This window comes from Lolium perenne, chromosome 3 (genome assembly GCF_019359855.2).
Source record: "Lolium perenne isolate Kyuss_39 chromosome 3, Kyuss_2.0, whole genome shotgun sequence".
Classification (NCBI taxonomy): Eukaryota; Viridiplantae; Streptophyta; class Magnoliopsida; order Poales; family Poaceae; genus Lolium; species Lolium perenne.
Genome location: NC_067246.2, coordinates 137,699,485 through 137,712,969, shown reverse-complemented (window position 1 = coordinate 137,712,969; position 13,485 = coordinate 137,699,485). Strand labels below are relative to the sequence as shown.

Genomic DNA, 13,485 nt, shown 5'->3' with positions numbered 1-13,485 from the left:
TGTTATCTATTTGTTAGCAAACTATAGATCATTGCCTTGAGTCACTTCATTCATCTCATATGGTTTACAATAGTATGATCAAGATTATGTAAGTAGCATGTCACTTCAGAAATTATTCTTTTTATCGTTTACCTACTCGAGGGCGAGTAGGAACTAAGCTTGGGGATGCTTGATACGTCTCCAACGTATCTATAATTTCTGATGTTCCATGCTAGTTTTATGACAATACCTACATGCTTTGCTCACACTTTATAATGATTTTATGCATTTTCTGGGACTAACCTATTAACAAGATGCCGAGGTGCCAGTTCCTATTTTCTGCTGTTTTTGGTTCCAGAAAATCTGTTCGGGCAATATCCTCGGAATTCGACGAAACAAAAGCCAAACCTCTTATTCACCGAGACGGACCCAGAACACCGAAGGAGAGACGGAGAGGAGGCCCACAGCCTCCAGACCATACTGGGGCGCGGCCTAGGAGGGGGGCGCACCGCCAGGTGGTGTGGGCCCCTCGGGACCCCTCCGACGCCGCCCTTTCGCCTATATATTCCTCGCGACGCGAAAACCCTATAACAATCGATCATATTCCAGAAAGACTCCAGGGGCGCCGCCGCCATCGCGAAACCAAGTTTCGGGGGACAGAATGTCTGTTCTGGCACGCCGCCGGGACGGGGAAGTGCCCCCGGAAGCCATCTCCATCGACGCCACCGCCTCCATCATGCTCTGTGAGTAGTTCCCCCATGGACTACGGGTTCTAGCAGTAGCTATTTGGTACTCTCTCTCCCATGTACTTCAATACAATGATCTCATGAGCTGCCTTACATGATTGAGATCCATCTGATGTAATCGGTGTTGTGTTTGTTGGGATCCGATGAATTGTTACATTATGATCAGTCTATCTATAAAGTTTGTGAAGTTATTGTTGTTGCAATCTTGTTGTGTTTAATGCTTGTCACTAGTGCACGAGTGTCATGATCTTAGATTTAAGCTCTATAATTATTGCTTAGATTGTATCTACAAGTTGTTTGCACATGTCTATGTCCGGAACCCGAGGCCCCAGAGTGACATCAACTGGGATAACTGGAGGGGAAGGTTTAGATATGAGGATCACATGTTTTGACCAAGTGTTAATGCTTTGTTCCGGTGCTCTATTAAAAGGAGTACCTTAATTACCAGTAGATTCCCTTGAGGCCCGGCTGCCACCGGCTAGTAGGACAAAAGATGTTATGCAAGTTTTTCATTGCGAGCACGTATGACTATATATGGAAAACATGCCTACATGATTAATAAATTGATGTTCTGTCTTAATGCTTTCAATCCTATCAATTGCCCAACTGTAATTTGTTCACCCAACACTTGTCACTTGTTATTGGAGAGTTACCACTAGTGTAGATAGTTGGGAACCCCGGTCCATCTCTCATCATCATATACTCGTTCCTATATGACATTGGAAGTAGTATCAACTATTTTCTGGTGCCATTGCCTCTACGTATTCTTATTCTTGCTCTTTGTGTTACTATTACTATTGCTCTCATATTACTGCTGCTTTCACATCACCCTTGTTACTAGTGCTTTTCCAGGTGCAGCTGAATTGACAACTCAGTTGTTAAGGCTTATAAGTATTCTTTGTCTCCTCTTGTGTTGAATCAATAAATTTGGGTTTTACTTCCCTCGAAGACTGTTGCGATCCCCTATACTTGTGGGTTATCACCTTGACACACTCGATGGTGTATTTTTTGCAGGTGACTCATGTACCCTCCTTTGTCGAAGGTTCTTCGGCTGATGATTCTGAAAGTGATTAGCTTCAACGTATGAAGACTCGAATTCTTCAAATGGAGAGAGACATGTGTGGTATCCACACCATGGCCGCTATTGTAAAGAAGAAGGGAGAATTAGCCATTGATGCAAAACGATATGCACTAAGAGCGAGCTGCAAAAAGCTACAGAAAGCTTGAACTATAAGTGGTTGGTACTCCTGTGATTTCTTCGATTGATGTGATAATTCTCCTGATCTTGTTGCAACATTGTGTTTATTAGTCATAGCTCTTAATTTATCTAAAGAAAACAAGCGAGTGCATGAACGTGTAGATGCTTTGACCAATCTCTCGCAATTCAATGAAGTTTTCTGGACAAACAAGTCGAAGGCTGCTACTATTGCAAAGTACCAAGACCCGGTGCAACAAGTGCATCGATTCTTCCACAAGTGCCATGCATGTCTGAAGATGATATGGAAAACCATGTTTCCCCTCAATCGAGTTCCTCCATCAGTTTTGGCGTTGATAGTGAACTTCAAGAATGCTAAAAAGGTGCGCGAGTTGGTTCGCAATCAACTTCTTGCAGGAGCCAAATCAGCTTTTTTTCCGTGCTGTCGCAACATCCTTCATTAGATTTGATAGCAATTGCAAATGCTGATGGTGACATAAGCCAATTTTACCCTGCTGTAAAAATCCATGCCTCTATTGTAATTGATAGGCTGGAAGACAACACAGAAGTAGATGACCTAGTAGGAATTCCATAAGAATAATTTTGATGTCATTGTACTCCTGTTGTAATTATAACGTGTGCTTCCAAAAATTTCTTGCACCCGAATATTCAGATGCATTAGGTACAAGTTTATTCATGTGTATGATATAACTTTGCGTACCCAATCTTGAAAAAATAATGTAAGGATGAACGATTTGCCAGAGACGACATATTTTCCACTTTTGACAAAGTATCGATATCTCACAAATTTATCTTCAAATGTCGGTGGTAAATTGTTTGATGTATTTGTTGACTAAGATGCAAATCTTGATGCACTTAGTCTTTTTTGGGCATCGGTATTGTTATGCTTCTTTATGAAAGGTATCGGTGGCATTTTTTTGAGTGATCAGCTCATGTTGCGGGTTCAATGAACCCGTAGTAATCACAACTTTGCTACAACCGATGATGTATGTTTTTGGCGGCAGTGATGTGGGCATTACCCTTCGGGTAACTAATGTTGCACTACCTCTTGCGGCCCAACCAGGGGCCCATGAAGGCACTCGATGGCCAGGTGGGCCGCTACGTCGGTTCCAAAGAAGAATTCTTGAAGAATAAGACAAGGAGACGAAGAATATAAGGAAAGTTTAGAACTATGACTCTTTGTAACCTAGTCGTACCCAGACAAATCTCTCGAGACCTGGCTCCCAATATAAGGGCCAGGAGAGAGGCTGCCGAGGACACACGCAATCTTAGTAATCATAGCCACCGCAAGTCTAGAGCTAGGTCCCTGCAGAACTTAGTCTCTCGACGAGATCATAGCCGAGACCTTCGGCACCCCATTGTAACCCGATATTTTCATAATCAAGATCAGACATGCATGACGTAAGGGTTTTACCTCATCGAGGGCCCCAAACCTGGGTAAATCGCTCTCCCCGCTTGTTTGATAACCGATGTCTCGTATCAGCCTACGGGATTCCATCTACCCTAAGCCCCTTACGGAGGGCATTGCCGAGGAGTACGCTCGACAATTGGCGCCGTCTGTGGGAACCCTGTTGGCACAAGATCCATTATCGGCAGATTCGGCCATGTCATCGGTAGCTTCATCGACACCGCCGACGTCACCACCGGCACCTTCATCGCCAAGCTCAGGGAGTTCGATTCGATTCGGCTTCTTCGAGTTCACCCCGCACAGCGACTTGTCCCGTTCGACTTTTTCGGATCCCCAAGGAGGCTTGGGCATGACGTTCGGGAGTGTTCATTGCAACGTTAACACGGAAGGGGTCCTTCGGCTGATCGAGCCGTTTGTCCCCAGATCAGCAAGGAAACCGTCACCATCGGCTGCAAGATCGATCATGACATCGTCAATCGATCTATCAGCTGGTTTAACGGACTCGACGAATTCATCTCCACCATCAACCCCTCGGACGGTATCATCGATATCGGTTGGATCCGATGACTCCATGTCATCCGATATGACCTCGTATTACTGCTTGAACTGCGACACCATGCACGGATTGGGATCAAGCGATACACCGTTCATCTGCATCGCTGGATATTCATCGGGAGAGGAAAGTATCGACAGCGCCGTCAGGATGACTACCTAGAGGACAGCGCGTCACCAAGTTTATGCTACCCTTAACGCAGGAAACGCGAGGAAGGGAGGAGAAGAAGGAGATCGCACCCCCCGCTCCAGCAGATGGTGTAACTCTAAAAATAGTGCCAGCAACGACGATAGCGATTACACCATCGCGGCGGAAGAGTGGGAAGCGGCTTGGAATGCCATAACCAACAACACGCCACTGCCCGCCGAAACTTCGGTTGGAACCCTCAATGCGTAGCGAAGAATCTTGGAGAGGAATCGGGTACGGTTATCGGATGAGCAAGCCAATCTCAATCGTCGCATACTCGCAGTAGATCAGTCTAGTGAACGCCACAGGGCCTCGCATGGAAGTGCCTCTCGGAGCAGCCATGGTGTAGGGAGGCATCGTTCAAGGTTATCTAGGCTCTCAGAAAATGATGCAAGAGAAATAACGTCAAACCTATCCAGGTCCTTCATGACCACGGACACTGCGGGTATGTTGAGGCAAAAAACCGACGAAGGATTCCTACCCATCTCCTCCAAATGCCGAGAAGAAGGCGCTGTCTGGCACATGCAATACTCCTACACTGACTCTTGAGGCGTCATCATGCATCTCCCCTGCGATCGTAGAAGCCTGAAGCCCTTCCCCTTCCTGAAGACGTTTTCGGCGTCGCTGGGCTGAGGGTTTTGGAGAACCCTGGGGAAAACTCTGAGAAAACACCATCTAGTTTCTTTTCTGCTGTTACAACTTTGCTTTCTCTCTTGTTGTTCCTATTTAAAGTAGCTAAGACCTCTTAGGCTTTTGTTTTCGTTTGATGTTGAACCTCGGGCAGATGTTTGGTTTCGTTGATGTTATCAATGGAACCGGGGAGGGTCCTCCCTGTTGATCTAAAAAGAAGAAGCAAATGTGCTAAAACTCCAGCTTCTCATAGAACAACGTCCTTTAACCTTTGCCATAGACCATAAATGCCACCTCCATGAAGGTCACAAGCTTTCCATGCCTCCTTCACCACCGTGGCATAGGACTCAAGCTTTGTACCATTAAAAACTCTCACAAGAGAGGGAGGTTGGCTGTCTTCCTCATGTGCTCGTTTGATAAGCAACGCTCTTCAGTTAGCGATATGTTGGACATGAGTGAGAGGGAACAGAGCTGGGAACTCATCATTGGCAGTAGCCTGATCGAATCGAGCCTGCACATTGCGTTGACCCTATAGACGGTTATCTCAGGTGAAAGGATGCCCAGAGTAACCTAGGTCTGCAAATCGGCAGTCCGACAAATAGTCGTTAAAGTTGTCCATTTGATTTTCGTTTCTCTCATTCTGACCTAGTTGTTCACTTTGACATAATATTTCGTTGAAGTCACTGGCGTATAACCAAGGTAAATCATCTTGTCCACTCAAGTATCTCAGCGCCTCCCTCCCAAGTCTCCCCCTTAAGCTTTGTTTTAGGCTGGCACCAGGAGCGAACTGAAACATCAGTACCACCACGCCACCACGAGCTAAACCACCTCCTTTACCTTTCCCTTCAGCACACTCTGACCCAGATGTTCATTGAATCAAAAAGCATGTCGGAAGGACGAACTCCTCCATCATAATTCTGCAACAGCACACCAACACCACATTGAAGTCAAACTACCCAAGACCATTCCTCATGGCATGCTTCCAGCCCCCTTCAGAATTGAACTGGACCATGAATCTATTGTCCCCTATATCCAATTGTGCAGGGCCAGAGCTCATTTCCCCCCTCCCCCTCTCTCCCCACTGAACAATAACGGAGAGTCTTCTCCGTGCTTCTGGGCCAAATCGAGACCGACCTCGCCGGCGTTCCTGGCCGGGGATGGCTGAGGGGCGGCGCCAGACTTCTTAGTTTGTATAGTAGGTGTAGTCATGTAGATCTTGTCCCTCTCTGGAGTTTTGGAGTAGACTGCTGGATCTGGCGCATTTTGGCTCTGGTGTTTGTGGCTGCATGGATCCGGTGGCGGGAGCTATTGCAAGCGGCAGAGCTGAGACCAAACATCTCCGATAATAAAGCCTTGAGCTTGTCCGTTCTAGAGTTTGGGTGCAATGTCGCCGGTTTTGGTGAGTCATCTCCATCAAGCTTCCGAGGAGGAAGATGGCTTCAGAGCGCTCTACTGCAAGCTCTTCAAATAAGCCTCTGACCTCTACATCAACTTTGCCATGTTTTTCCTGATGCTCCTGGCCTGCCGTGGTGGTGAGGGGGGGGGGGGGGGGGAGAAACATGGTGGTGCTTGGTGCGGGGAGGTCTCGGGAGACCTGCAACATGCATGTCTAGGTTCTGTCTCCTCGGAGATTTCCAAGCGGTGGCGATATGCGGGCACTCCTATCTTCGGCCATGAGATTGGCCTCGCCGAGCTGGACCAAGATTGCTCCAGAATCTTCTTCCTCCGATGTGGGAGGATCTTCTTCGCCCTCGATGCGGCTCTCAACATCTTGGCCAACCCAAGTGGTCACGTTCCCAGTGTTGGCAGAGATGGCCGTGCACAACGGCGCTTCTTCGGCGGAGTTCATGGACTCGATCGCGTTTTTGCGGTCGTCAGTAGGGTGCTTAGTGTTAAAATTAGGGACCATGTTGTAATATTATGTTCCCTTAAGGTCCTTTATGCAAATATGTACCCACCGCCTGAAGTTTAATAAAGAATCTGGGTCCTTCGGGGCCTTCCCAGTTCAAAACAAAAAAATTGTACAAGGCCATGGAATCCCCATGCCCTTTGCATCCCACGATCCAGGGCACCGATTACTAGCTTCTTAGGGGAGCATACCTTACAAACTGCCGCCCATCTAGGGCGAGGAACATTTGCAGATTCAATCCCTTTGATCACCAGACCGGTGGCCTCCTTATATGTGAGAAGAAGATCACCTAGCTTTGCCGACAAGCCTGCCGCGAGCTCCTCCACTTCCGACTTGGCCGGAGATCGCGACGGCGTCCTGGATGACCCACCGCCCTTCGCCACCAAACGAGAAGGAAAAGCCATGCCTTCTGACCCTTGCCTTCGCACTCCACGAGTACCAAGATGCAAGCCTCACCCTTGCACTGTCGCATAGGTTAGGTCTCTCCATCGAGATCGAGCTTGACGCCGACAACAACACTCAGCGCGATCGCCTCCTAATTGCCCTAGGATTTTTTGATAAAGCGAATATATTAATATCGTGAAGATACCAATTAAACTCAGCCCATGCAACAATGCAATACCCTAATGGCACACATCCAGAAAAAGAAGAAGAAGACGCTAAAAAGAAAAGTCCCACCCGAGTGTTCTAGTCCTTGCAGCAACACAAACATCACCAAGACAACACTTGAAGTCCAGGTTCTCAAACAACGACACCCCCAAGAAGGAAACAATGCATAAACACCACATTCGCTCGATCGAAGATCTTAGATTCTCACTCTGAAGATTGTGCCGCTCTCAAAACAATGCTTTCAACAAGGTCATTGTCAGACACCACTAATTAAGGCTAGACCTTGAATTTTCACCCTGAAAAGAAAAAACTTTAAACTTCGCCTGTGTTTTTGTCCCCACTTGCATAACGCTGCTACGAAACCTGAAATATGAAGTCAAGTCCTTTTCGCTGCAAAGACTCAAACCACCATTACTAGTCTTCAATTCCCTCCTTCCATGACATTCTCCGTCTCTGACTTCACCATGGATCAAAGCATGTCCCCTAATAGCAACAGATAGCAGAGCTTCGAGCCGCTCCCTCCAGATGGTCGGGAAAAAACATGAGTGCGCATGATCGAATCCTATCCGATCTAGTAATCTCTAGCACTAAGAAGTTCGCTGGCGGACCTTCCGCCTTTTGATGCATGAAACTTAAAGTTTAGGCCATCTCTCAATGGTCCGTAGAAACCCTGTTCAGACTTCTGCTTAGCTTTCCTCACATAGTTCATTTCGCTCGTCTTTCATTTTGCACAAAATGTTTGGTTTACGAAACTTCTTGATGTACTTTACACATCAATTCATTTAAATTACTCCTTCGGTTGGGAGTTGTGTAAATTTTGTTCAAACAACTTGGTCAAACTTTACATTATATAACTTTGGACAAAGTTTATGCACCTTCTTTTTAAGGAACGGATGGATTACGTTTCTATTAGATAAAACATAGATGCTACAAAAAGTGTCATAAATCAAACTAAGCAGCAAATACTCATCAAGGTGTTCAGTACATTCATGTTAGTATGATCCTGAATTAACCTGGAAAGTGGAAACCAAATTAAACTACGATGGTGTATTACAGAATGATCTATTCAAAACTGAGAAGAGGTTCGCAGGTCAAAAACACTATGTGTGTATGATGAATATGTACAGGATACCTATAATCACTTGCACACTATATACATCCCTATACAGCCGGCCATTGAGCGCTCCTCAGCTCAGTCCATGCTCAGTTTCAGAAGTAAGATCCTGAATTATGTGCAGTTTGAATGGGAAGATGGTTCCTCTGTTGTACCAGAGCAGCTACATATTAGAGCTGGCAGTCTGCTTGCGTGATTGCTTGCTTTCAAGGTGTTTGAGCTCCCAAAATGAATCGGATCCTCCGGTGCTGTATCTACTAGCTGGATAAGTAGTCAGCCGAGATGTGCTTGTCATCTTGAACCGTAAGTGGGCTATATTACACATATTAATCGATAATTTTCTCGCCAGTTGAAAATACATTCCATATAACAGTCCCGATGAGATAAAGAGTTACAGACAATTTAAAGACATCGTCCCAAGAACCTGCATGTTTTGTAAAAGATGAGAATTATCATGTAAGGCAATGTGATATGTGATAAATGTAAGAGCATAGGGTTGGCCAATACCGTGCTGCAAGATGTATCCTGTTGCTGCTGTGCCAAATACACCAGCGAAAACCCCAGCTGTGTTGGAGAGGCCAAGTAGTACACCCTGTAAGACAGGAGAAGTTCATCACTGTTTAGTAGCATGTCCTTATGACTTCAAAGAACACTTAACCTTATTGTTTACTGAAAGGTTATGCTACAAAGAGATAATTACAGCGTATCTAGGACCAATATCTTGATGATTCGAGTACAGACCAGACTGCGAAAATGCATCGGTTCCCTGGAATTTAGGAAAAGATACAGAAAAAAGTGTTATTCTAAGAAGAAACAATAGCAGTTAACAAGAAGCTAAAGGGGCCCTCACCTGGCTACAGGCCATGCACAAGACCGCCAGTGCGGGGGAATCGATATGGCTCAGTTGACTGAGGAAAAAGGCTGGCCCTAAGAATCCAATTGATTGCATGATCTGCAAGAGGTGGAGGTGCATGACACAATAGAAAAAAGACTACATCACTCAGAGAGGGGTTTTTTCTCCTAAGCTGGGAGCACCTACAACCTCAATTTTTTATAGAGATTTTCGGTGTACCAATTTTTTTCAACAGAAACGTGCATAGTACAGTACAAAAGTTATGTTGACCTGTGAACATGTTAACATATTCTGCATTTGTGAGAAAAAGGATAAAATTATGTGAATTTTATGTTCACATATATTTTCTACCACTTGTTATTTTTGTATGAGCCACATACCATACATTATCCCTCAGATTTTTGTTTGTGACATTGTACTACACGTCTAGATGCATAATTTTTCTTGTATTTTTTGTTATAACTGTGATGTCAACAAATATTGTCCAAAGGTAGTATGTAGGTAACTAGGTACACCCCAGATCAATTACAGCATTGCCTTATTATCAGTTCTCACTTCTGAGCACCATTCCGATTTACCATTGACGAGGCATGCATGGTGATGCTATCTTTCTTCAGTACTAGTATAAAAGTTGAATGCCAGTAATCCTTTAGATTCAGTATAAACTTAGCATCTCAAATAGCCTAATTTACCTTGCGAACTGTTGTCACTGATGTTCCTCTACTAACAAGTGTGTCTGCAATCCAGCCACCAACATTTGCAGAAATCGCCATCGTTAGCCAGGGAAGGACACAGAAAAGGCTGGACTCCGTGAGGTTGAATTTCAGAACCTATTTCACCACAAGTGGGTCTTGATAAATAAAGGGGTTTGCGGTTCATGATGCTCAATATGGAAACATGATGTTTATGGTACCTGGTTGTAGTATGTAGGCATCCATGTGAGCAAGATGAAAGTTCCCCAGTTATGACAAAAATGACAAGCTATAAGAGCCCAAACAGGCGGTTTTGACAATATTACTCCCCATGGAATTGTTGTAACAGGGTCTCCTGATGTGGTTTGACTAATGATGAGCTTCTTTTCTTTGGCACTAATGCTCGGATCCTCAAGTGGAGTGCTATAAGCCTTAGAAAACAGACAAAAAAAATTCAGACATGAGCACAGCAAAATCAGAGAAGTTGCAGAGTAATTCTCTAGGGATACTGAAGTACCTTGGTCGCCCACGTCGCGAACCAAACGGTCCCTAGAGAGCCGAAGGAATAGAAGACTGATGGCCACCCAAATTTATGTATCAGGAACGGGGAAAATGCAAGTCCTGTCACTGACCCAAGGTACATTCCACTATAGACTAGTGCGAGTGATCTGCTCCTCTCTGATACAGGAACCCATTTTGAAAGGATATTATTCATTGCAGGCATGGCAACTCCCTGGTACAAGAATTATGTGTTTGTCATGTCAATGTTGGATTGCTGGTGCATAAAGAACATCAACTGGAACTTTTTTTTTTTTGCCTTTTCATGTCCAACCAGATCTTCTGATCCTTGTCTCCCAGTTGGCCTGCTTATATGTTTGAACTAGTATTTTGAACCTATGTTGTGCTACCGCTTATTTTACAACACTAACTTAATTTCTGTAATTATTATCAAGCAGTCCCAACGCCACACGAATGGTTAAACGGTGCAAATTATCGGAGCTGAATGCGGAACCCACCAAATTCTCAACTTGCAGATGAAATTAGAAATCAGATTATCTGAATTAGTGAAGCAAATCCACACTGCTAGAGCGGCATGGCTCTGCTCTACAACGAGGATTGGCGAAGCTTACCTCACCAACTCCCATGAAAGCACGCACAACAAGGAGAAATGGCAAGCCGAGCTTTGCGGCGACAGGCGTAAGAGCTGTCGCGACGGACCACCAAATGACGCCAAAGCCAAGAACAGTCTTGCCCCCAACTTTGTCTGCCCATATCCCTCCAGCTATCTGCAATGGATAATGGTGTTAGTACATGCGTTCAAGGGGAGCGAAACTAGATGTCGATGTTCCATGAATCCTAGACATAAATTGTGTGGACGTATCAACCAATCAATGGTCACTGAGTGACCTGAGTTAGGAGGTAGCCCCAGAAGAAGGAGGACTGAATGAGGCCGACGGTTTGTGGGTTCCAGCCGTATTCCGCGGACATGGGCATGATGGCAATGCTCATGTTTACCTGCAAATTAATGGCAATAGTGGCTGAAGGTCAGTAGCTATGTATGTCGCCGATGGTAAGCAGGAGGAGGGGTGCGCAAACACGTACGCGGTCCATGTTGCAGAGTAGGAAGGCGGAGAAGCAGAGGAAGACGATGGCCCAGCGCTTGGGGAACTGCCCCTGGCCCTCTTCCTCCCCTGGCGTCGTGTCTTCCATCAGCAGCAGCTTCCTTACTGACTCCAGGAGCGCTTCGCCACCCCCGTCGTCCTCCTGTCCGGCATCTGCGTGCGGTCGCTCGTCCCCATCCCTGCGCGACGACGGGGTGTCCGGCTGGACGTCTGTCCCGCCGCCGAGCGCCCGCGTCCGGAGCCTGACGCGAACTCCGTTGCCGAGGATCCCCGGCCCGCTTCTCTGGGAAGGTGAGCCGCCTCCGACGATTCGGCGGCGCGACGGCGGGCCGCCGCAGCGGCACTGGGCGGAGAGGGAGAGCGGGAGCAGGTGGAGCATGGCGCCTGTCCTCGCCTTAGCACGTAGCGTGGCGTTGGGCGCGCCGGCCGCGCGCGCGGGTTCCTGGTTGCGTGCTCGATGGGCTCTGCAGGGGAAGCTAGCTAGATTTTTCTCCGCCCTCCCTCGGCGCGCGCTGGTGAGCTGAGCTGAGCTCGACCGAGGAAAGGAGCGTCGAAGTGGCCATCGTGTGCGCCTGGGGAAGACGAATGGCTCTCGTTCCACGACCACCCTGACGGGACGATTGTGTCTGGCTGCAGGCTATCTGCGTAGCGCAGCTCGGCATCTGGACGCAAACGTGGCATGCATGCTGTACCATTCCGTCTACATTGCACTTCCTGTTGGCAAACAATCCTAGGACGATTCGCGTCTTCCCACGATTACGTCTGCCATCCTACATGTTAGGGGCGCACGACTATATTTTCTGGATAAACATTTTGTTTTTATTGCTCCCTCTATTTTATGAAAGTTATCTGAAATTTATTTAAATTGGTATGAATCTAGATGCATACATACATCTAAATTTTAACAAATCTTAAACAAATTTTATGAGATGGAGGGAGGATTACTTTATTTATCAAGCTGAATGGGAGGTGTGCTGCTGTAGAACTGTATTCTAGGTATTATGTCTTATCAAGTATTCTAGGTAATACTTTATAGGTATTACGGGTCCGATTCCGGCAAGCTCGGGTGGCCCACAGTCCACAGATGATGGATGGGCCTATGGCCTGTCCGGGCAGCCCAATTGCCGATTGAATGATTGATCCAAACCGGAGAGTCCAGGTGCAGGAGATCTAGCCGGATCCAGGCACGTCATCATGAGCCGGATCCCAACCGACATAGGACGTCCAAAACATTCCTTGTATAGTAGGTTGTGTTAAGCTTCATGCACTAGCCACTTGAACCAAAAGTCCGAACTGATGGAAAGGGCTAGGCAATCCACATATACACTTCACAACACCCCCACTCGCGTGTGACGGGAGAAGAGAAAGTCAACACGTGAAAGAAGAAGAGCACACCGAAACAGCAGTGGCTAACGAGAGGGGCAACAACAATTTTTAGGCTTAATTGCGAAAACCATGTGAAAGCCAGGATTTGAACTCGAGACCTGGGGCTCTGATACCATGTTAAGCTTCATGCACTAGCCACTTGAACCAAAAGTCCGAACTGATGGAAAGGGCTAGGCAATCCACATATACACTTCACAACAGGTTGTACTGTTTAGGTTAGAGCTAGTAGAGTCCATCCTGGACTCCTCTATGTAAACCGTAGATTTCAGCGCATATATAAGCCGGATCCTGGGAGCCCTAGCGGCAAGATGACAACTTATTGTAATCGCGCACCTGTTGCATTATAGTGAATTATAGCAGCACGTAGGGTCTCGCCACCGTTGTGAGATCCGAAGCTGGGTAACTCGTGTAACACCGTCCCGGACATCCCTCGCCCCATGGCTCCCTCTCTCTCTCTCCCTCTCTCTCTCTCTCTCTCTCTCTCTCTCTCTCTCTCTCTCTCTCTCTCTCTCTCTCTCTCTCCCCTCCGTGAGGTACCCCTCACCGGAGGTACGTCGAACACTCAACGACAGTTGGCGCCCA

General features: G+C 46.6%; 1 protein-coding gene across 1 annotated transcript; it reads right to left on the bottom strand.

Moving 5' to 3' along the window:
* Nucleotides 1–8,178: 8,178 nt before the first annotated feature.
* On the bottom strand, nt 8,179–12,108 carry LOC127342549 (probable anion transporter 1, chloroplastic). Its single transcript, XM_051368523.2, has 10 exons — nt 11,498–12,108; nt 11,303–11,410; nt 11,026–11,181; nt 10,413–10,628; nt 10,117–10,326; nt 9,896–10,033; nt 9,201–9,302; nt 9,051–9,116; nt 8,858–8,942; nt 8,179–8,774 (listed from the first exon to the last, which is right to left on the bottom strand). Exons 1-10 carry the CDS (start codon nt 11,894–11,896, stop codon nt 8,677–8,679), a joined length of 1,578 nt encoding a protein of 525 aa, XP_051224483.1. The 5' UTR covers nt 11,897–12,108; the 3' UTR covers nt 8,179–8,676.
* Between the last annotated feature and the right edge of the window lie 1,377 nt (nt 12,109–13,485).

What these genes read in the sequence shown, in the direction of transcription:
- LOC127342549 (XM_051368523.2), bottom strand. Translation starts at nt 11,896, where the DNA reads ATGCTCCACCTGCTCCCGCTCTCCCTCTCCGCCCAGTGCCGCTGCGGC. An exon ending in TCGCGACGTGGGCGACCAAG is followed by an intron (nt 10,327 to 10,412) that starts GTACTTCAGTAT and finishes CTGTTTTCTAAG; the next exon opens with GCTTATAGCACTCCACTTGA. An exon ending in CAGTGACAACAGTTCGCAAG is followed by an intron (nt 9,303 to 9,895) that starts GTAAATTAGGCT and finishes CACCTCTTGCAG; the next exon opens with ATCATGCAATCAATTGGATT.